Source organism: Chrysemys picta, chromosome 2, assembly GCF_011386835.1.
Source record: "Chrysemys picta bellii isolate R12L10 chromosome 2, ASM1138683v2, whole genome shotgun sequence".
Classification (NCBI taxonomy): domain Eukaryota; kingdom Metazoa; phylum Chordata; order Testudines; family Emydidae; genus Chrysemys; species Chrysemys picta.
The window spans coordinates 207752382-207773292 of record NC_088792.1 but is presented as its reverse complement, the minus strand read 5'-3'; the positions used below and the strand labels follow the sequence as shown (position 1 = coordinate 207773292).

General features: G+C 42.2%; 1 protein-coding gene and 1 pseudogene across 3 annotated transcripts in view; one reads left to right on the top strand and one right to left on the bottom strand.

The window, feature by feature from the left end:
- The window catches only part of SMCHD1 (structural maintenance of chromosomes flexible hinge domain containing 1), a 168956-nt gene that overhangs the window by 28414 nt on the left and 119631 nt on the right, over positions 1 to 20911 (top strand). For all 3 annotated transcript variants that reach the window (XR_010598829.1, XR_010598828.1, XM_005310383.4), the window contains exons 8-14: positions 3392 to 3558; positions 8124 to 8217; positions 8449 to 8659; positions 9585 to 9705; positions 9793 to 9976; positions 11874 to 12071; positions 13135 to 13248. Coding sequence is in view for 1 of the 3 variants with exons in the window: in XM_005310383.4 (XP_005310440.2) it covers positions 3392 to 3558; positions 8124 to 8217; positions 8449 to 8659; positions 9585 to 9705; positions 9793 to 9976; positions 11874 to 12071; positions 13135 to 13248 (1089 nt within the window). In the remaining 2 variants the exon portion in view is untranslated. The remainder of the gene's footprint in view (positions 1 to 3391; positions 3559 to 8123; positions 8218 to 8448; positions 8660 to 9584; positions 9706 to 9792; positions 9977 to 11873; positions 12072 to 13134; positions 13249 to 20911) is intronic.
- Positions 12816 to 12879, bottom strand: LOC112060554 (U6 spliceosomal RNA; annotated as a pseudogene).

Genomic DNA, 20911 nt, shown 5'->3' with positions numbered 1-20911 from the left:
TAGACCCATTGCAAGCCCTGTCGCTAACAGCAGCCACTGCACCATCACCAGCAGAACATATTGAGAAAAGATGCCAGGTTATACCTTCCAGGGTTGAGTACTTTTATTTGCATCCTACCACAGATCTCTAATGGTCTTGGCCATCTAAGAAAAATCATGCCAAAAATGCACCCGAATTCAAAGATTCCAAATGATTGAATCTGTTCAGGAGAAAGACCAACTGCTGTGCATCACTCCAACTAGCTAGTTGCTAAGCTCTTCTTGCCAAATATGACTTTTTAACATGGGACAAAGTGATGCTATTTATCAACAAGCTCCCTCATGAGGCTAGAGGGGCTCTAGAGGACATTGTAAAAGAGGGATGATTGGTGGCAAATATGTTGCTGGGTGCAGATGACATCACACAGCTAGATCCATGGCCACTGTGGTGACCATGCTGAGGGCATCTCTTGCGAACTACAAATCACTACTGAAGAGATTGCTCTTTGAAGGAATGGATAGAGGTATTTAGTGAGAAAACAATGCTCTATACTCACTAACAATTCCAAGGCAATTCTGTAATCTTTTGGAATCTGCACAGTTCGGATGTACCCCCCTCCACTTTAACATCAAGAAGGACCGTGGATGTCTTCCTATTATAGATAGCCTGAGTACCAGTCTAAAAAGCTTCAAGAGACAGAAGAGGAAGTGAACTTTTTTCCACTCTACTTACGTACAGAGCTCCATTCGTGTACCAGCAAATTTGACAACTTGGTCAAGAACTACACCAAGTCAACAGAGTACTTCCTTCAGAAGCCACCTTACTTCATTCCTTCAAGCAGGGACAGGCAATACTACAGACACATAGGTGCTAGATATCATCATCCTGTTTCGTTTTCTACCCCCTTCCCTGCCTCCCTTCAGGGACTCTTTTGCAAACAGAATTGGCCTCGTTGCTCTGTCTCGGAGCCATAGAAGAGTTGCCTCAGGAATACCAAGAGGAAAAGGCTTCTGTACTCTATATTTCTTCATTCTGAAGAAAGGTGTCTTCATCCTGTTCTAGACTAGACAAGACTCAACAAGTACATGCGTCCGATTCAGGAAGGGTAATGCTTTCCTTCATCACTCCATGCTCAAGACTGGTTCATCACTCTTAGCTTGCGGAATGTACTTCCACATTGCCACCCACCTGGACCACAGGAAGTACTCTAGATTCATAGCGGGACCTAGGTTCTAACCTTTGGACACACCATAGCACTGAGAGTATTTCCCCAAGCACCTGGCAGTGGTAGTGTACTTCATGTCTGTGCATACCTAGGTGACTGGCTGATCACAGGCAAGTGCCAGGTGAGACCAAAACAACACTAAATCAAGTCCTCTCCCTGTCCCCTCAATTAGGGTTTCTGGTTAACTACAAAAAATCATCTCACACCATTCCAGAAGATAGAATTAATAGGAGCCCTACTCAACTCAGTCAGCCCAAGCATATCTATCAGAGGACTTGTTCAGTTCCTTTCAGTCATTGACAAGACACTACATGATGCTCTTGCCCATGCCTGGGGTTATTAGGACACATGTATCTAGGTAACACTGTTTGCCAGACTCTTCTCCATTCTACGCACATACACTGCAGACATTCCAACATTGGCCAAGGACAGTGCATACCCCAACCAAACACTACATGGATAGATTGGTCATGGTACCATCCCAAGTCCTTTGAGAGGTCACCTAGTGGCTAGACCCCTTGAATGAATGCAAGAAAAGGGGTGTCCTCCTTGACCCTCTTCCCAGCAATGACATTTACTATGGGTGTATCAGGGACAGGTTAGGGCATCCACCTGAATCCCCTCCAAATCCAAGGAGTATGTTCCTTAGATGTTACATGTGAATGTCTTAGAGCTGAGGACCATCAGGTTGGTCTGTGTAGTGGTCCTAGCTGGTCTACAGAACTCTGTAGTGTAGTGTAATGTCGGCAATGCACTATATCAACAAGCAGGGAGGTGCACAATTGTCCCCACTTGTCTGGAAGCCGTCGAATTCTGCGGTTGATGTCACCAATATGGAGTGACCCCAGTGGCCCTGCCTCTTCCAGGGGTTAACAAAGATCTCATGAATTTCGGAAACGGAAATGTGGTAACCAACAATAAGCAGTGGTTGTGGAAATCCATTCTCAACCCAATATGCTGACTATTGGGGAACCAGACCATAGGCCTATTTGCCATCACAGAGAATGCCAAATGCAAAGTTCTAGGGGAGGCATGAGCCTAGGATCTCTTCCAGATGCTTCCCTCCTCTGATAGTCTTGACGTCTCCTCTGTGCTTTCCAATGGATCACCATGATCCCTAGAAAAATATCCAATATAAGATAGGACAAGGCTACTGTTGCTATGATGACCCCATACTGCCAAGATAATTTTGACCTACTCCAGGTGTCTGGCCAACCTCAGATTCACCTTTCCCCTTGCCCAGACACAGCGTCACAGCATTAGGGTCAGATACTGCATCCAGTATCCAGTGGCTTGGCCCAGCATATCTAAAAGATGGCCTAAGGATCCAGGACGAAGGACAGTGGTTGACTGCTCCCGTTCTTAGGCACAATGGAACTTCCTATCAAAGAGTGAAGATTATCTGTGCAGGAGAAAGAACTGTGTTGGGGCCTGACTGAGACTATGGAACAAACTCCTACAGGAACTAAAGGCTCCCCACCTCCCACTCATGTGCAAAGTGCACTTTTTGGACCTTGCCTTTTCTAATTTAAACTCCTAGCAGCATGTACACTTAAAAAGGAAAGCGTGAAAAACAAAACACTACACAGATTTCTCCCCACTAGAGAGAGAGAATGAACCACACAACATAAGTTAGTCACATAGCTTAATGCAGGGGTTCTCAACCTGGGAGTCGGGAGCCCTCAGGGGGTCGTGAGGTTATTACGTGGGGAGTCGCAAGCTGTCAGCCTCCACCTCAGACCCCACTTTGTCTCCAGCATTTATAATGGTATTAAATACATTTTAAAATGTTTTTAATTTATAAGGGGGGTTGCACTCAGAGGCTTGCTATGTGAAAGGGTCACCAATATAAAAGTTTGAGAACCACTGGCTTCATGCATTGCTGGAAGATGTTCAGTTACTACAGTGATGTGGCAGTATAAGACTCCTGTATAGAATTGCATAGGTGTTGATAGATTGAAGGTCGCTGAATTGAGAGCACCAGATACTGACAGGTAATTAAGTAGGACACTCTTAAACAAAAAGGATTAGCCTCCCATGTAATGTCTGCTATAAGTGTTTTGCAATTTTTGCCTCCATATGCTTGGTAGGACTTTTTTCACCCATCTTTGAAATGATATAGGAGGACTTAGAAAAGTATACAGTTCAATTCCTGTCTTTGTTTCATTTTTGACCCCCTTTTCTAGCCATCTGACTCTGCGCATATCACCAGTGATGATGAACGATTTCTACACAATCTCATAATGGAAGAAAGGGACAAGAAGAGTTTCACTGCGGTTGTCGTTACAGGTGTACAACCAGATCACATGCAGTACTTGAAAAACTATTTTAATCTTTGGACAAGGCAATTGGCGTAAGTCAACATTTAATTTTTGTAAAAGATTTTTTTTATTTAAAAATAAACCTCTTATGCAAAGTCAGACTATAATTTGTTCTTATATTTTTAGTAATGTACTTTGTGTTTGGATTTACTTTTAATAATGTTGATGACAAATATTCTAATGACTTCGAAATTTAGTACCGTAACTTGTCACTTAATATTGTAGTTATGTTCCTGAAAAATGCAACTTTAAGCAAAACGATGTTAAGCAAATCCAGTTTCTCCATAAGAATTAATGTGAATATGGGGGTTAGTTTCCAGGAAAATGTTTTTTTGCCAGACAAAAGGCATTATATACATTAAAACTTATACCTGTATTAAATTGCTTGTTTAAAACAATTTTAAAACAATTTTAAAGAAACAATTTAATACTACAATCATTGCTGAGTATGAAGCTTGATTGAGGTGATGGAGTCAGAGAGTGGAAGAGGGTGGATTGTCTGTCTGCTCCTCTTGCTGTTCCTGCTGAACTTCCTGAACTCGAAAAAACACATCTAGAAATTGTTGTTTTGCTTTCCTTTTTTTTTTTTTTTCTTGGTAAATTTCTTTATAGCAAGTCATTAGATGACCAACTCCCCTAATCATGTTGGAGCTGCGTTCCCTGTCAGGATCGTTGTAACGTCAGCTTCTTCCACCTCATCAAAACCTGCTTTCTTGGCTAAGCTGAGGATATCTTTCTTCATAGCAGGGACAACATCTTTAAATTCTTTTAAGTCATTGACACATTCAGGCCACAACTTCCCCCACACACCATTCATGCAAGCCTGAGTAACTTCAGCCCAGGACTCACTAGTGTTATCAATGCACTTCAGGATGTTGTTGTCACGCCAAAATTGCCAAATCATAGGTTTGCCTTCCCTATCGGTGCCTCTGATGAGCTGGTCAGAAGTACAGTGTAAGTAATACCCCTTAAATGCAGCGATGGCTCCTTGGTCCATGGGTTGGATGAGTGATGTGGTATTAGGTGGCAGAAAGACAACTTTGACATTTTCACACAGGGTTGTCCAGGTTGATTGGATGAGCCAGTGCATTATCAGTAAGCAAATAAAATCTTGAAATCAAGATTTTCCTTGGCACAGTATTCCTTCTATGCAAGGACAGCATAGAGAGTCAGCCATTTTAAAAAAATAGCTCCAGTTATCCATGCCTTCTTATTGGATCTCCAAATGACCGGAAGGTGTTCCTTTGAAAATCCCTTGAGAGCGCATGGTGTTTTAGATTGGTACACTGTCAGTGGTTTCATCTTCATGTCTCCGGCAGCATTACGACCTAGAAGCAAGGTTAGATGATCTTTAGCTGCTTTAAATCCGGGTGCTGTCTCCTCTCGGGAAATGTAAGTCCGCTCAGGCATCCTCTCCCAGTACAGGCCTGTTTCATCGACATTGAAGACTTGTTTAGGGGAATAGCCACCTTCCTCAATTATTTTCTTGAGATAGTCGGGGAATTTTTTAGCTGCTGCAGTATCAGCACTAGCCGCCTCACTGGACATCTTGATGTTATGCAGGTGGAAGCACCTCTTGAACCGATCAAATCCCCAACTTGCTGCGAAAGTCTCTGTCAGTGATCCTTCACTTTGGTCTCTCTTCAAATTGTCGTACAACTTTTTGCCTTACCTTTAAGTTTGCTAGTGATACAAGCTATGTTCCGCTGGTTTTGGTCCTCTTTCCACTGTGAGAGAAGATGCTCTGTGTTTGCAGCAAACTACTACTTAATCGGCATTATTCCGAATTGTTCTGTCAGTGGTTGGAGTAAGACCTAGAGCGATGCCAATATCTACTGCATGCTCGCCTGCATCAAAACGCTTTAAAATGTCTAATTTAGTACCCAAACTAATGGGTTTCCTGGTTTTCTTGCTGCTAGTGGTACTGCTACTGGTAGGCACTCCACTATCACTTGCTGGACGTTTTTGACTCATGATGCTGTGGGTGATGATCCTCCGGACGCGCATGGATGTGCTACTCTTTACTCCCTTCAGCCTGGAGTGGCTGGGGTCATGCAGCATCAATCAACTATTGTAAGGGAAAGAATTTGGAAAACCCATGTTATCCTTCATGGTAATCTGCCGCCCTACTGGAAGCCCTTTGGGTTTAGGCTAGGACTAGTTATGGAGGTTCTTACTTTCTTGCAGGTTCTTACTTTCACAGAAGCCCTGCTGGAGGACCAAAGGCCTCTTTTCCAGGGTGCCCTGGAAAACTGGCCCTGCTGTATCTCCCCTAGTAACCATGCACTCAGCACCTGGGCAGCATTGCAGCCAATGTAGTAAGAGGAAGAAAATAACGTTTGCAACAGGGCTGTTCCCCTCTTTGCTGTGTGCACGTAGGGGCAGAGAGATGCAGCTAGGATTAAAGTGAACGGCAAAGCTCCCATGCATTTCACAGGTTTTCATGGGAGCAGGGCCAGGTTCTGTGCATCTCTACGCCGCTTCTCCCCCTTGCTACAGGGAAGCAGGCGCTGGAACTCTATTCCTGAAACTTGCTCTGGGCGGGCTGCCTCCCCCTGTGTTCTTACCTCCCTCCAGCGAAGGGGGGGGGGGGGCGGGGCGGCAGATAAAACATTGTTTATTCTGTCGCAAGACAGCAAGGCAGGGCCTCTGTTGTGCTTTGCAGGCAGCTGGTGGCCTCGCAAGCGCTTGGTGTAGAGCCCTATTCCTGACCAGGGCTATTGGGCCATAAAGCAAGTGAATTGTGGGGGAAGGGGGAGTAGTGTGCACATGCTGTGTGTTTACAAACATACTGCACATACAGTACAGTGCTATAGTTGGAACGTACCCCGCCTTACCCCACCCAGGCACAGCCCACTGGAACTGCGGGCAGTGAGGCAGGCATGGAGGCAAGTAGGCTTGGAGAAACACGTTGCAACGGCAGCTTCCCCTACTGTGCAAGCACCAGGGGCGGGGGGCTCAACCCTCAGCTCGCCCACTCCACCCCTTCTTCCAAGCCCCCACACTTAACCCGCCTTTTCTCCTGCCCCAACCTCCTCCCCCTTTACTCTGCACGCCATGTCCTCACTCCTCCACCCTCCCTCCCCTGCCTTCTGCCCGTGGCAATCAGCTTGTTTGCAGCGTTCAGGAAGCTGGGGAGGGAGGGGGAGCCTGTGCGCCATCTCCTCGCTCCTCTCCCCTTCCTCCTGCTTCCTGAATGCTGCAAACCAGCTGATTGCCGCAGGCAGGGGGAGCAGGGGTAAGGCGTTGATCTGCGGGGTCCGCTGGCAGGGAGGAGGTGCTAGGGGGGTGGGGCGTAGGGGAGCTGATGGGGGGGCTTCCAGCTGTGGACAAAGCAGGCGGCCAAACAACGTTATAGTGGAGCATTGCACAACTTTAAATGAGCATGTTCTGTAATGGAACGGGGACATAAGATCGAAAGGACGTTAAGTGGGGAGTTACTGTACACTCAACTGGTATCATATAAACTACAAACTATACTCCAGTTCCATTCTGTTATTAAGAAGTCTAAAACTTTCCAAATCTACAAATTCCCTCAGTGTATGAATCTTCATTGAATGTTACAAGGAAAAACCTTTTTGTAACTTTCTAAATAAGTCTGCTGGATTGCAGGATCAGGGTTTATGGGTTTAACTTTATACACACAAGTAGTCCCATTGACTTAAATATTCCAGTAATTTTCCATAAATAACTAACTCTCTAGGCTTTATTGAGAGTACACATGTGGCTAAATTAGGCATGTATATGGGTAGTCCCGCTGAAGCCTAAAGGGTTGGCTAATTATTAAAATATTGAAGTCCATGGAACAGTTTACATGTGTTAGTAGTGTTCACAGGATTTGGGACTCAGAGTGTACGATAAAGCACACGTGGGTTCTCAAGACTTCTGAAAACTGGGTTATTATATACCTTTAGAGAATGAGAATTATAGAAGGATAATTTCTCTAATGCATCATTGCATGCACACCTAGCTATTCATACTGTAGTAAAATGAAAGAAAGCATAAGGATTATTTGTGACATTCTAATTATTGTGTAGATAACTTGGCACCATTACAAAACTGATCATCAGAATAAATAAAAATACCTTGCTCTTATACATCACTTTTCATCTGTAGACTTCAAAAAGCTTTACAGTAGTTTTATTACTTTGTGCCTTTCTATAAAGGAAACTGTCATCAAAATAATACATATCACCATAGTCACTTATTTCCTTGCAAAGGTATCTAAATATTTCTAAATCTTTCCTCTAATGCAAGTATTTCACCTATTCTGATCAGTCTGAGAGTAGATATTTAGGTACCCTGGCCTTTTCAGTTGGTGAAAGAAAGAAAAATAATGTACCTTAAATGCAGCTAAACATAGCTTGGCCGCTGTTCCTAGTCATTTCACCTTGTGGTTTTAATGCTGTTGAATTTGGGTATCCAACAATGCCAAGAACTTTTTAAATTAAAAAACAAACAAACAAACAAAAAACTGTTTAATATAAAAACACCTGTGAATATATTTAGGCTTTGTAAATTTTGCACTTTAGATTGCTTTAGGTTTTCCTGTGTGTGTTTTTGGTTTAGTTAAAAATAATTTTTTTAATAACTTCAGACATATCTATCATTACTATATCCATGGACCAAAAGGAAATGAAACTAATGCTACAATGAAAGAAGCTGGACCTTTCAACAACATTGATATTGAGGTGGGATATATATGGTAACGTATTACATGTCATTAATACGTTTCTGTAATTATGTTTACTGTTAATTGCTCTGAAATACTGCAGTGTTTGAAAGATGTGTGTAATTTCATGAAAAACTGAGACATTTTATGATGATTCATTTCAAAAATGTAGTTAACCAGTTGACATTTTGTGTTGACTGTAATTTGTTGATGACAGGAAAAAATTATACTTGTTTTGTTTTTCTTTTAGATTTTGATGTTTGAAAAAGGAAAGGTACCTAGGATGGTCAACCTTAGAGAGATCAAAGATGACATGCAGACATTATATATAAATTCTGCGGCAGATAGCTTTGAGTTTAAGTCACATGTTGAAGGAGAAGGTATAGTGGAGGGCATCATCCGCTACCATCCTTTCTTATATGATAAAGAAACATATCCTGATGATCCATGCTTTCCATCACGTAAGTCAGTTAAATCTTACGAGTTTTAAATTTCACAATTTTGGGGACAGTTTTATATATATAATCCTACATTTTGTCAACATGCTACATGCATATTTCCAGTTCTCGTCATTTGTAGAATCTGCTTAAAAAGACTCAAGAACATACTTTCTGAAGCAAATACTGATCTCCAAATTTTGAGAAACTCTTCATTTTTTTATGGCAAATTTCCATCTTGAGCCATCTCACAATTCTTTGTACTGAGATGAATTAGAAACTGAGTGGTGAAAACATATGAGGGGGGAGCAATTTAAACCAAGTTGAGATTTAGTGCTGTTTTTCAAGTTAAGTTTTACAATTTTAGTTTTAGGGTAAACTATATAATGAACTAAATTATGAAAGTTGTGTGCATACATAATACTTGTGCTCCCTTAGGCCTCATTTCTGTGAGAAGTAGATTTTTTGGGCTAAACTCATGTACACCTGAGGAAGGCTGTACATGACAGCTTCGCTGTCAACTGGCTGGTTATCTGTACTGCTGGAAGCTGTAGGAACAACTAGGGTGTAGGAAATACAAAATCAGATTTTGTTTCTAGTGTTAAAACGATTGCCTCTGAAACTGGGTCTGAATGTAGGTGTGTGAGTCTGTGGAGGAGATAATTGTTTTGGATATTCAAGATAAGCAGATTTGATTCAACAAAAGGATGCTTTTGTTCCCTGGTAGATGCCATTTAGTGTAAGAAAGGAATTTTAACCTGGGAAAGAAAAGGCATATGATAAAATTACTGGTAATTATTTTTCCCCTCTGTGGTATATACCTACTAAATAAATAGTTTAACTGTACACAGAATGTATGTGTAATTTAACAAACAAGGTAAATGTTACAATATATTCTTGTTTTGGCTCTTGCTTTGTTATGGTAACTCTGGTGTTCCTTTAAATCTAGGATTAAAAGATGATGATGACGATGATGACTGCTTTGTGGTAGAAAAAGGGGCCAGGGGAAAAAGGCCTATTTTTGAATGTTTTTGGAATGGAAGGTTAATACCATACACAAGTGTAGAAGAGTAAGAAATTTCCAGGTCTACAATTTAAACATTTTACTGCTTTTTCAAAAAATGAAGTTTCTAATTATTTTGCCTTTTTGTTTTAAGCTTTGACTGGTGTGCTCCTCCCAAGAAGAGAGGACTTGCACCAATTGAATGCTACAATCGAATTTCTGGCGCATTATTTACCAATGATAAGTTTCAGGTCAGCACAAACAAGCTTACTTTCATGGACCTGGAACTGAAGTTAAAAGAAAAAAACACTCTTTTTACAAGGGTCTTCAATGGACAGGTGAAGCTTTTAATCTTAATTTGTACTTCTGCTTGCCACAATTCAATGAGTGTGATTTAGGAAGTCTCATCCCATTTCTTAGTGCTCATTTGTCCATATTACTAAATTTTTGCACTATTTCCAGTGACAGGTCACTATGGAAACTTGCAGAGAACTTTGCAATAGTAATCCATGTCAGTATTAATAGCCCTTAAAGTTGAGCCTTTTTAAAACTGAAAAATGAGCACAAACCTTGGGATTTTTTTAGGGCTGTTGATTAATCACAGTTAACTCATGCGATTAACTTAAAAAAAAAACCAATAGAATACCAATTGAAATTTATTAAATATTTTTGGATGTTTTCCTACATTTTCAAATATATTGATTTCAATTACAACACAGAGTGTACAGTGCTCACTTTATATTTCTTTTGATTACAAATATTTGCACTGTAAAAATAACAAACAAAAGAAATAGTATTTTTCAGTTCACCTAATACAAGTACTGTAGTGCAGTCTCTTTATTGTAAAAGTGCAACTTACAAATGTAGATTTTTTTTTGTTACATAACTGCACTCCATAACAAAACAATGTAAAATTTCAGCGCCTACACGTCCACTCAGTCCTACTTCTTGTTCAGCCAATCGCTAAGAGAAACAAGTTTGTTTACATTTATGGGAGATAATGTTGCCCACTTATTATTTACAATGTCACCTAAAAGTGAGAACAGGCGTTCTAAAGATAGCTACAGCACTCGACCCAAGGTGTAAGAATCTGAAGTGCTTTCCAAATCTGAGAAAGACAAGGTGTGGAGCATGCTTTCAGAAGCCTTAAAAGAGCAACACTGTGATGCAGAAACTACAGAACCTGAACCACCAAAAAAGAAAATCAACCTTGTGTTGGTGGCATCTGATTCAGATGGTGAAAATGAACATGCATTGATCCACACTGCTTTGGATCGTTATCAAGCAGAATCCGTCATCAGCATGGACGCATGTCTGAATGGTGGTTGAAGCATGAAGGGACATATGCATCTTTAGCACATTTGCATGTAAATACCTTGTGACGTCAGCTACAACAATACCATGCGAACGCCTGTTCTCACGTTCAGGTGACGTAAACAAGAAGCGGCAGCACTATCTTCTGCAAATGTAAATCTTCTGTAAATGTTTGATCAATTGGCTGAACAAGAAGTAGGACTGAGTGGACTTGTAGGCCTTAAAGATTTACATTGTTTTATTTTTGAATGCAGTTATTTTTTGTACATAATTCTACATTTGTAAGTTCAACTTCCATGTTAAAGAGCTTGCACTACGGTATTTGTATTAGGTGAACTGAAAAATACTACTTTTTGTTTTTTTACAGTGCAAATATTTGTAATAAAATATAGTGAGCACTGTATTCTATGTTGTAATTGAAATCAATATATTTTAAAATGTAGAAAAACATCCAAAAATATTTAAACAAATGGTATTCTATTGTTTGAGTGCAATTAATCATGCAATTAATTGCAGTTAATTTTTTAATCACGTGATTAATTGTGACTATTTTTTTAATAGCAGCCCTAGTTTTTTTATTTGAAGAAGAAAAAAGTGATTTATATGTCTATATACCTAGTTTTTATTGTATGCATGTAACTAGGTATACAGTGAGGGAAAGACGTTTTCCTTAAGAAGATAACCTCTTATTTGTAGTAAGCAACATTTTGAAAATTAACTCAATACATCAGTAAGTAAAGCTATTTTAAGCATTTACTGGGTTAAGATAAGTCTTACTTAGAATGTGATAGTTTTTCAACACTCTTTAAAACTAACTTTTGACTACAGTATCACTGAGAACAACCATTAACTTTTAAGTCGCTATTCACACCTATGAAACTCCGATTTACATTTTGTAATGCATCTACTAAAACTTCACAGGAGCAGCGAATGAAAATTGACAGAGAATTTGCTTTGTGGCTCAAAGACTGCCATGAGAAATATGACAAACAGATAAAATTCACACTGTTTAAAGAAATAATTACACGTACTGACTTGACCTCCAAAAGAATGCAAAGTCCTTGGGCTACATATTCTGCAATAGAGTGGGATGGGAAAACGTACAGAACTGGACAGTTGGTAAGTTAATTGCTTGATAATGTTGGCACTGTTTTAAAGTTAAAAATTGATATACGTTGTGTAGAATATTTACAGTATATAAGGTAAGTATGATACTAGTTAGATCAACAGATTATAATTTTCTGTACAAAAATTACATTAAAAAAAGTTAAGATTGCAAAATCAAGCTGTAAAAAGTTAAATATCAGAATTAAGTTTCTGTTCTTCCCTGGCTCCTTCCTTGTCTCCTGCAGAATTTAGAAGTAATCTTCAGTGTTCCTGTTTTTCCTTAACTTCGCAACCTACACAGCGCAGCATTAGACAAGTCCTTAATCTCTTTTCTGAAACTAGGAGTTCTTTGTTATAAGACAACAAAATTATTAGAAAAGAATAAAATTGGCCCATTTTCTTCAGTTGTAGTTCATGTGCAAGATTTCAAATAAATGTAACTGTGAAAAATGTGAAGGTAGTAACAAGCTGCCTTAGTTTAGGACACGTTAATTTCAAATCAGATTAATTTTTTTAATATCCTGTAACTCAGTTTGAACAGTTTATTTCATGCTTTACAGAAAAATTCTCCATTAGCCTTTAGAATAAACCTGGAAATTTTTAGTCCACACCATTTCTTTTAGCCAGAGTTACAAGATATATATAAAATAAGTCTTATAATGGAACCTGATTACAACCTTAACTATGGATGGACTGTATCATCCTGTGATTTATCTGTGGAGGAGCTCTGAGAGAAAGTTCCTGTCTGAATATGATAGAGGCCATGCTAATCTTCTCTGTATCGTTCCAATTTTAGTATATGTGCTGCCGAAGCAAGCACATATACTAAACACTAATTTAAAGCAGGGACTTTGGGTTTTAAGGAGAGCTTCTCCGCTGCAAACTAAAACCTGGGTGAGGAATGTCTAACTTCAGAAAGGTTTATTGTTTGATTTATACATGCAAGCAGAATCATTGGAAGGTGGCTGATGCACAAATGTCATTTTTAATGTGTAACTTCTGTTGAACCATATGTGTCAGGAACTTATCCATGTTAAGTTTTATAATAATTACTGAGCTGTCTTTTCTCTTTTAGGTGAAAACAATTAAAACTCTTCCAATATTTTATGGAAGTATCTTGAAATTTTTTCTATATGGAGATCATGATGGGGATGTGTATGCTACAGGAGGAGAGGTTCAACTTGCTCTGGTAAGTAAGCTATAAAGCAAATCGTACAAACTCTGAAACTTACTCCATTTTGAACTCTTTATTTGATCCTGAGATTAGATTTTTGTAACCTTTTTTTTCTATCTAAAACCTTTTTCTATCTACAAACCTCCAAAAAGTAAAAAAACAGTTCAGAGTTTTAGTATAAATCTCCATAGTTCACATTATGGAGGTGTGTTCATTGAAATGGTCTAGTTAATTTAAATTTGATTTGGCAGTGCAGTATCACAGTTGCCACTTAACACAGTTGCTGCGTTTTGTGTTTAAATTCTGCTGCCCAGCATCAACCACAAATACACATGTATATTATAATCATCCTGTGTTAGAAATTTTCCATTCTCAACTCTTACCTGATAATGTCCCTGCTGCTAGCAGTCTCTCCCACAGCTCTGACATATACGGACTATATATTCTCCTCCTGTCTGAAGATTCTGGAGGCAGTTCAAAGCTTCAGCACAGCCTGTACTACTAACCATGCTCCCTTCTTCTGGTTGCTGCCAGATCTTCTGCCTTTTGTGACAGCTGCCAAGTGGTGGTTCACTTTGCTCCCTTCCTTTTCTTTTGGATTTATTATTTTGGGCTGTTTTGTGGGCATTTAAATTGTTTTTATTTGTTTTCAAGCCTTTTCGCCGCCTCTTGGTCTGGGATTTGAGCAGTTCTGTGGTCACAGCCACTCAGAGCCTCTGTTGCAGTGCCTCCCTGCTGAGCTTCTTTGCCCCCTTTCAGATGTGGCAGAGCAGCCATGCAAGCATTGAGCGAAATCTAAAATGTACTCAGTGTTTGAGGCAGCTTTCTCTGTCTTGGCAGAAGGTAAAAAATGCCTAGCCTGCAGTCAGCCAACCCTCTCTTTCTGAGGGCACGGGGCTCTGAGTTCACTGGCATATTGGGTCTCCTAACACACACACACACCCCAAGTATCCATGACTTCACTGTGAAAAACTAGCCAGGAAAGACCGAGCAGAGCAAGAAGAGGCACTGATGATGAAGAGGACTTTGACCAGCCGACCAACGGGTTGAGTCCTGAGTCAGCAAAGGACCATAAAGATAAGACCCCTTCCAGGCTACTGGTCCTAAAGTGGGTCCTAAATCCCTGAGGAGAGAAGCAGAGTTCCTGTACAGCTCCCCTTCCTTGCACCATGAATCAGGGGTTTCTCATGATATTCTGGAGTTAGTGCTGTGTCAACCAGAGATTCTGGGTCAAAAAGGCAAAAGTAAGTGTGTCTTTCACAAGACAGTGATTACTATTGTGAATTAGAAAGTGGGGTGAAAATCAGGAGTTAAACCCCTTCTTTGCCTTCTACCCTGAGACAGTGTTTGTGGGTGATTATCTCCTTCAGAGAGTCTCTCAGTGCTCTGTACCATGGTCACCACCCTCCCCCACCCTACAGCTTTTGTGGGGATTCAGAGAAGCCAGTGCCTCCTGGGTTGCTATGCCTCAGGCAGCAGGTTAACTGAAATTGTGCCCATCTGCCTTTCAACCAAAAGAGCCTCACTCTGCCAGGGAAAGGGCTTCAGATTTGAGGCAGAATATGAATGGGAATTGTGCCTTCTGATCATCAGCTACAAATTCTTTCTTTGCCTGGGAAAAGGTCTCGCTTCTTCCCTCCCTCACTCCCCAGGCTGTCTCCACATAGAGCCTTGTGCGTTTCAGGCAATCTGACCAGAACAGAGGTGCTTGAGGATTCTATTCCCCATGAAGCTTGCACCTTCATGGGATTACAGAGGGGTAAGTGAGAAATCCCTTTCCATGTTCAAAATGGTCCTGGTGTCCTGAGTAAAGCTCCTAGTGGTACTAGGTGGTTTCTACTGTACTTACTGGCAGGAGCAGTTAGGCAGCCTTTCAGGTCCTGGGGACAGCTAACAAGCCATTTTCACAATTTACTTATGTGTACCAGTACCCCACTTCTGTTGTGTGGTCTCCTGACCAAGATGAATTATACTATCTTCCTCCTGTAAATAGCCAGGGGAAGAAGTACCACACAAGCAAAACAAAGAAAGAAAGAAACAAAAAAACCCTACAGAACTTTTCCAAGACAGGATGCCAGTCAGTGACCTGCAAGGAACTTAATATTAATAAAATATCTTTCCTCTCAAGTATTATTAATACATATTTTCCTGTTAATGCCTCTTTTGAGGGCATAAGATCCAAATGAGGACACCTGATTAAACTTGTGTGTGTGTGTGTGTGTGTGTGTGTGTGTGTAAAAACAAGCCACACCTTCACAATGGGACTTCCTTCCAAGACCATAAGAATCACGGTGCAATAATTTCAAAGCCTCAGCTGTAAGTGTTCAGACCAAAGGTTTTTCATATATTTAGTGGGAAAGCTTGTTTCATGGTAAACAAACGGTTCATCTTCTATTGGTATGATCCTTGCTTGGAGTGAGATGTCTCAGGCCTGGTCTTGGTCAAACCCTTGATGTGATTTGTGATGAGCAATGGATTCTAACATGGTGACTACAAGGATGTCATATTACACCCATGAATAGTTATCACTCATCCTAAATAGATATCTTGTGCATGCAGACTTACAGGTGAGAAGCTATTGGAGGAAACAGAAATTACTAGCTGAGACTGCAGAGAAGCTCCAGTCCTCTCTCTGAAATCCAGCACAGCAATCCACTGGTTGCTACCAACACCAAAGATATCCAAGAAAGGATTGTTACCCTGGAGGGGCGAGGAAGGGGAACCTGGAGTAGAAGCTTCCAAGCAAACCTAGATCAGTTTTCCTTCAAACTAACACAATCCTTAGCTTGACAGCTCTTCTTTCTGATCCACCCTTGGCACCCAGGGTCGTATGTAGCTGATTGTAGTCAAAGCAAAGCATGGCTATAGGCCACAGCATGCAGTCCCACAGTCCAGAGTCTGGATTGCCTCCAAGCACGTGGCTTTGCAGTAATGCCAGGAAAAGCTCACTGATTCCCTCAACAAACATAATTCACCTGGGAGTGGACGTAGATGCTTCAGTGACAAAGATATACCCGTCACTAGACAGATTCCTGAAGATCCAGGATCTGATATTTCTGCACGAGGTCAATCATAGCACAGAGTATAGCCACTGTGCCTTCTGGTCTTTCACATATGGGTCTCTCCATGGGTGAGGTTTATCAGGTGTCTTCAGGCCTTTCTTCTGAGAGTATGGGACCATTCCTTGTAGCGAATGTAAGACCAGGTAGTTTCTGAGTCAGGTGCTGTAGTTCCAAAGGATGTCCACAGGGGTTTTCCCATATGCCTTCCAGGCCTGCAGCTTCTCAGACACTATTCTGAGGGCATGAGGAATGCTCCGAGGACCCAGAACTACCTACCAGATTTGGAGTTTTAGAGAACGGAACCATAGCTGTCAAATGAGGAGCAGTGGCACACCCTAGATATCAAAAGATCACTAAAGACTTATATCAAGCATATGGAATCCACAAGGAGATGGGTCTGCATTCTTCGAGTAGTGTCCCTGCGAGTGCTCCACTTTGGGTGTTGGTGTGTCCCTGTGCCGCAGATGGGAAATTTTTGGTAGCAGTGCTCAGTCAGGGCATGCATGCGCAATAGTCAGCTCACGATGCCGTTGGCACCTCATGTAGTGTGCACACGACCTGACCCGTTCAGTTCATTCTCAACCGTCCTTGGCTGCAGACAGAGCTCAGTGGCAGTGCTGCCTCTTTGTTTTTCTCTCTATAGAAATAGTTAGATTAGCAATAGGTTAGTATGTCTAGTTCACTTAGTTATTGTTGTTTTCCAAAAATAAAAAAATTATAGGTATTTTCTTTTGTTATTTTTCCAACTCTTTCCCCATTGGGAAACTTTAACATCCACAATGCCCTCTCGCCTGGGTTTAAACTATGTGACTTTTGCGTGAGGTGATGCCCCTCTCAGACGGTCACTTGTCTGTTTGGGGGAGACCCATATCCCTCAAAAATGTGCCCATTTCTCTAACCTTAAAGCCAGGGCAAGGCGTGATCGAGATCTCCGCTTCAAGATGATTTTGATGGAAAGTCCCTTCAGCCTCCTCCTCAGGGACAAAAATTGACATCAACAGATGATTCCCTGAGCAAAATTTCTGCTAATGGGAGTGCTCAGTCTTCCAAATCATCCAGGAAGCGAGCTGCGACCTCCCATAATAGGGACACTCAGAAAAAGAAGAGGTCCTCAGCAAGGTCGCCATCCTCGGTGCTGAGCTCGAGTAGAGTGAGCACCTTTGAGGCTCCAAGCACCTCGGCACCATCCCTCTGTGGACATCTGCTGAGCCTCGCTGCTCCGGAATGGAGTCGAGATGCTGCTCCTCCACGGCACTGACCACCCTGGTGCAGGAGTTGGCACCGAGAGTGGTACCACAGGCAATGCAGCCCCCACTGGCACCGACTCAGTCGTAGGCACTGATGTGACCAGCTGAAAACAGCACCAACCATCTTGACAAAGGCACTGACTGCATCTGCACCAGCGGCACCGCCGCCACAGAAACAAGTGGCTACGCAGCAGTTTCCACAGCACAAGGTCCTAGTGGTCTCCTCAGTGCTGTAGTCACCCTTGCTTGGTAACAAGGGATCTCCAGGCCAAATAACTGAGCTGTTGTCCACTTCTCCTGCTCCCTAGCCCATCTCCAGTGATGAAAAGGAGGAATTACATGGGAGACACTTCTCCTCCCAACACTCATGGGGTGAAGACCACCATGGGAAGCTATTAGGACCAAATCTCGCAAACCTTGCAAGATGCAATAATGGTACGGGCAACCCTGGATGTATCCAACAATGCCCTTTCCCATGCAAGGGGACCCCTGGGTGGCATATAGGGCTCACTACCGTAGGCCCTCGACCCCAGCCGGAAGGGAAATTCGTTCTCCACCTTCCCGAAGCAGGGAGACCTCAGAAGCACCAGAAGAGATGAGAAGGAAGGAGGTTTGGTCGATGCAGACGTTTCCCCAGCCCACAACTCATCGTCCTCCCCTGACAAGGCTGTCTTTTCACTGCCTCCAAGCCAGTTGACGACCTGAAACAATTTCAGGAACTCCTTAAAAGAGTAGCCGCCAGCCAAAACATCCCCCCTAGAAGAGGTGCAACAAAACCAGCACAAGCTACTGCAAATTTTAGACCTTCACTACATCCAAAATTGCACTACCAATAAACGATGCCATAATGGAACCAGCAGAGAATATTTGGCAGACTCCCCGCAACCACACCACCTACTAGCAAAAGAGCTAACAGGAAGTACTTCATCCCAGCTAAAAGGATGGACTTTTTGTTCTCTCATCAACAGCTGAATTCTCTAGTGGTGAAAGCTGCTAATCATCGCAACAAACAGCCTCAATTCCAGTCCACTCCACAGGATCAAGAACATAAACGATTAGACCTATTAGGCAGAAAAGTATACTCATTAGCTACACTCCAATTCCGGGTTAGCCAAATATTTGGCCCTTTTAGCCAAGTACAACTACGACAATTATGGTAAGCTGCAAGAATTCCTTGATGCCTTACTGGAGGAAAAACATCCCCAGTTCAATGCTATCTTGAAGGAAGGACAGCAAATTGCCAGGACATCCCTACAGGTCTTGATGGATGTAGCAGACACTGCAGCGAGAACAACGGCAATGGCAGTTGTAATGCGCAGGGCTTTGTGGTTGCAGTCGTCCGGAATCTCCAGAGAGCTCCAACTCAAGGTAGAAGATTTCGCCTTCGACTGGGAGAAACTCTTCTCTGTAAAAACAGATGATGTACTTCATTCAATGAAGGACTCTAGCGCCACCCTGTGCACTGTAGGCATATACACGCCTCCTAACAAACACCATCAATACCAACCGTACCAAAAGGGCAGATACACCTCTTTCCACCGCCCACAACAATGGCAATTCGACCACAACAGAAATAAACGTTCACAAAGATGGAGGGCTCCTCAAACTCAATCCACGTCTTCACAACCATCTACCACCAAGCCACAATTGTGAAGTCTTGGTCGAGGGTCTGAATGACCTCCCCTTCAATACAGCACTACCAGACACTCCTACCCCACCTTTTGGCCATCACCTGCACCTGTTTACCATGCTTGGGCAGCAATAACAATGGGCCAATTGGTACTGGAGGTTATAAGATTGGGTTATGCTATCCCCTTCCTCGTCTTACCCCCTACCTATCTCCTTCCCTGTCCCTCTTCAGGGACCCTTGTCATGAGCACCTCTTACAACAGGAAGTGAACCATCGCCTACAATTGGGTGCCGTGGAGCAAGTTCCAACTCAATACAAACGGAAGGGTTTTTACTCCCATTATTTTCTCATCAAAAAGAAAAATGGCAGATGGAGGCATATCTTAGATCTTTGGAAACTTAACAAATTTTTGCGGAATCACAGATTCAAAATAGTCACACTGGCCACAATTATTCCAGCGTTAAACAAGGGGGGACTGGTTTTCATCCCTCGACCTCCAAGATGCTTCCTTTCATATTACCGTACACCCAGTACACAGACGATTTTTAAGATTCACGGTAAGGGTCAACCATTACCAATACAGAGTAGTACCTTTTGGCCTTTCCACTGCCACTTGAGTCTTTTCAAAAATGCTCACTGTAGTGGTGGCCCACTTATGAAGGAGAGGAGAGATGATCTTCCCGTACCTAGACAATTGTCCACTGAAAGGCACAACTTGGGAAGAAGTGACACACATGATGCAGACAACCATCGAGTTGTTCCAGACACTAGGTTTGCAGTTAAATATGCAGAAATCTACACGGACCCTGCTGCAACAACTGGAATTCATTGGGGCCTACCTTGGCTCCACACAGGCCAGGGCACTGTTGCCCAGTCATAGATTCATGAAAATAACCAACCTCATCTCAACAGTCACTGGCAGCCTCAAATGTCCACCAGAACCTGCCTACAGCAATTAGGTCACATGGCAGTCACGACATTTGTGGCGAGACACACAAGACTGCATATGCGTTGCTTACAGGGCTGGCTGAGCGCTGTGTACACTCTCTGCAAACACAGTCTAAACAAAAGAGTAACAGTACTCTCAAATGTCATTACGTCACTCAAGTGGTGGACGAAACCAGAAAACGTCTGCACGGGGATTCCTTTCCAACAAGATCCTCCATCGCTAATAATCATGACCGACACTGGGTCGGTCACTTAGACCAGCACTCCATACAAGGCAAGTGGTCACTGATGGAAACTCAGCTCCACATCAATCTCCTGGAGCTCCAAGTGGTATACAACGTGTTCAGGCGCTTCCTCACGATTATACGGAACGAATCAATTTGCATATTGACCAATAACATAGCATGCATGTTCTATATCAATTGCCAAGGAGGAGCTCGCTCCCATTCACTTTGCACCAAGGCTCTGAAATTGTGGAACTGGTGCATTCACCACAACATAGCCATCTCAGCATCTTACCTCCTGGGGTGTCAGAATACAACAGTAGATACTTCTCCGAGGAACATGAATGGGAAATACACAACAATGTCCTCCAATCGATATTCCAAAAATGGGGCTATCGATCTGTAGTCCTGTTTGTGTCAGCAACAAACCACAAGTGCCCGCTTTTCTGCTCCAGGGTGGGACTAGCACCAAGTCACTAGGGGATGCCTTCCTCATCTCATAGGACACATTATTCGTATACGCATTCCCACTGATACCTCTAATCTCTCAAGTCATTCACAAGATAT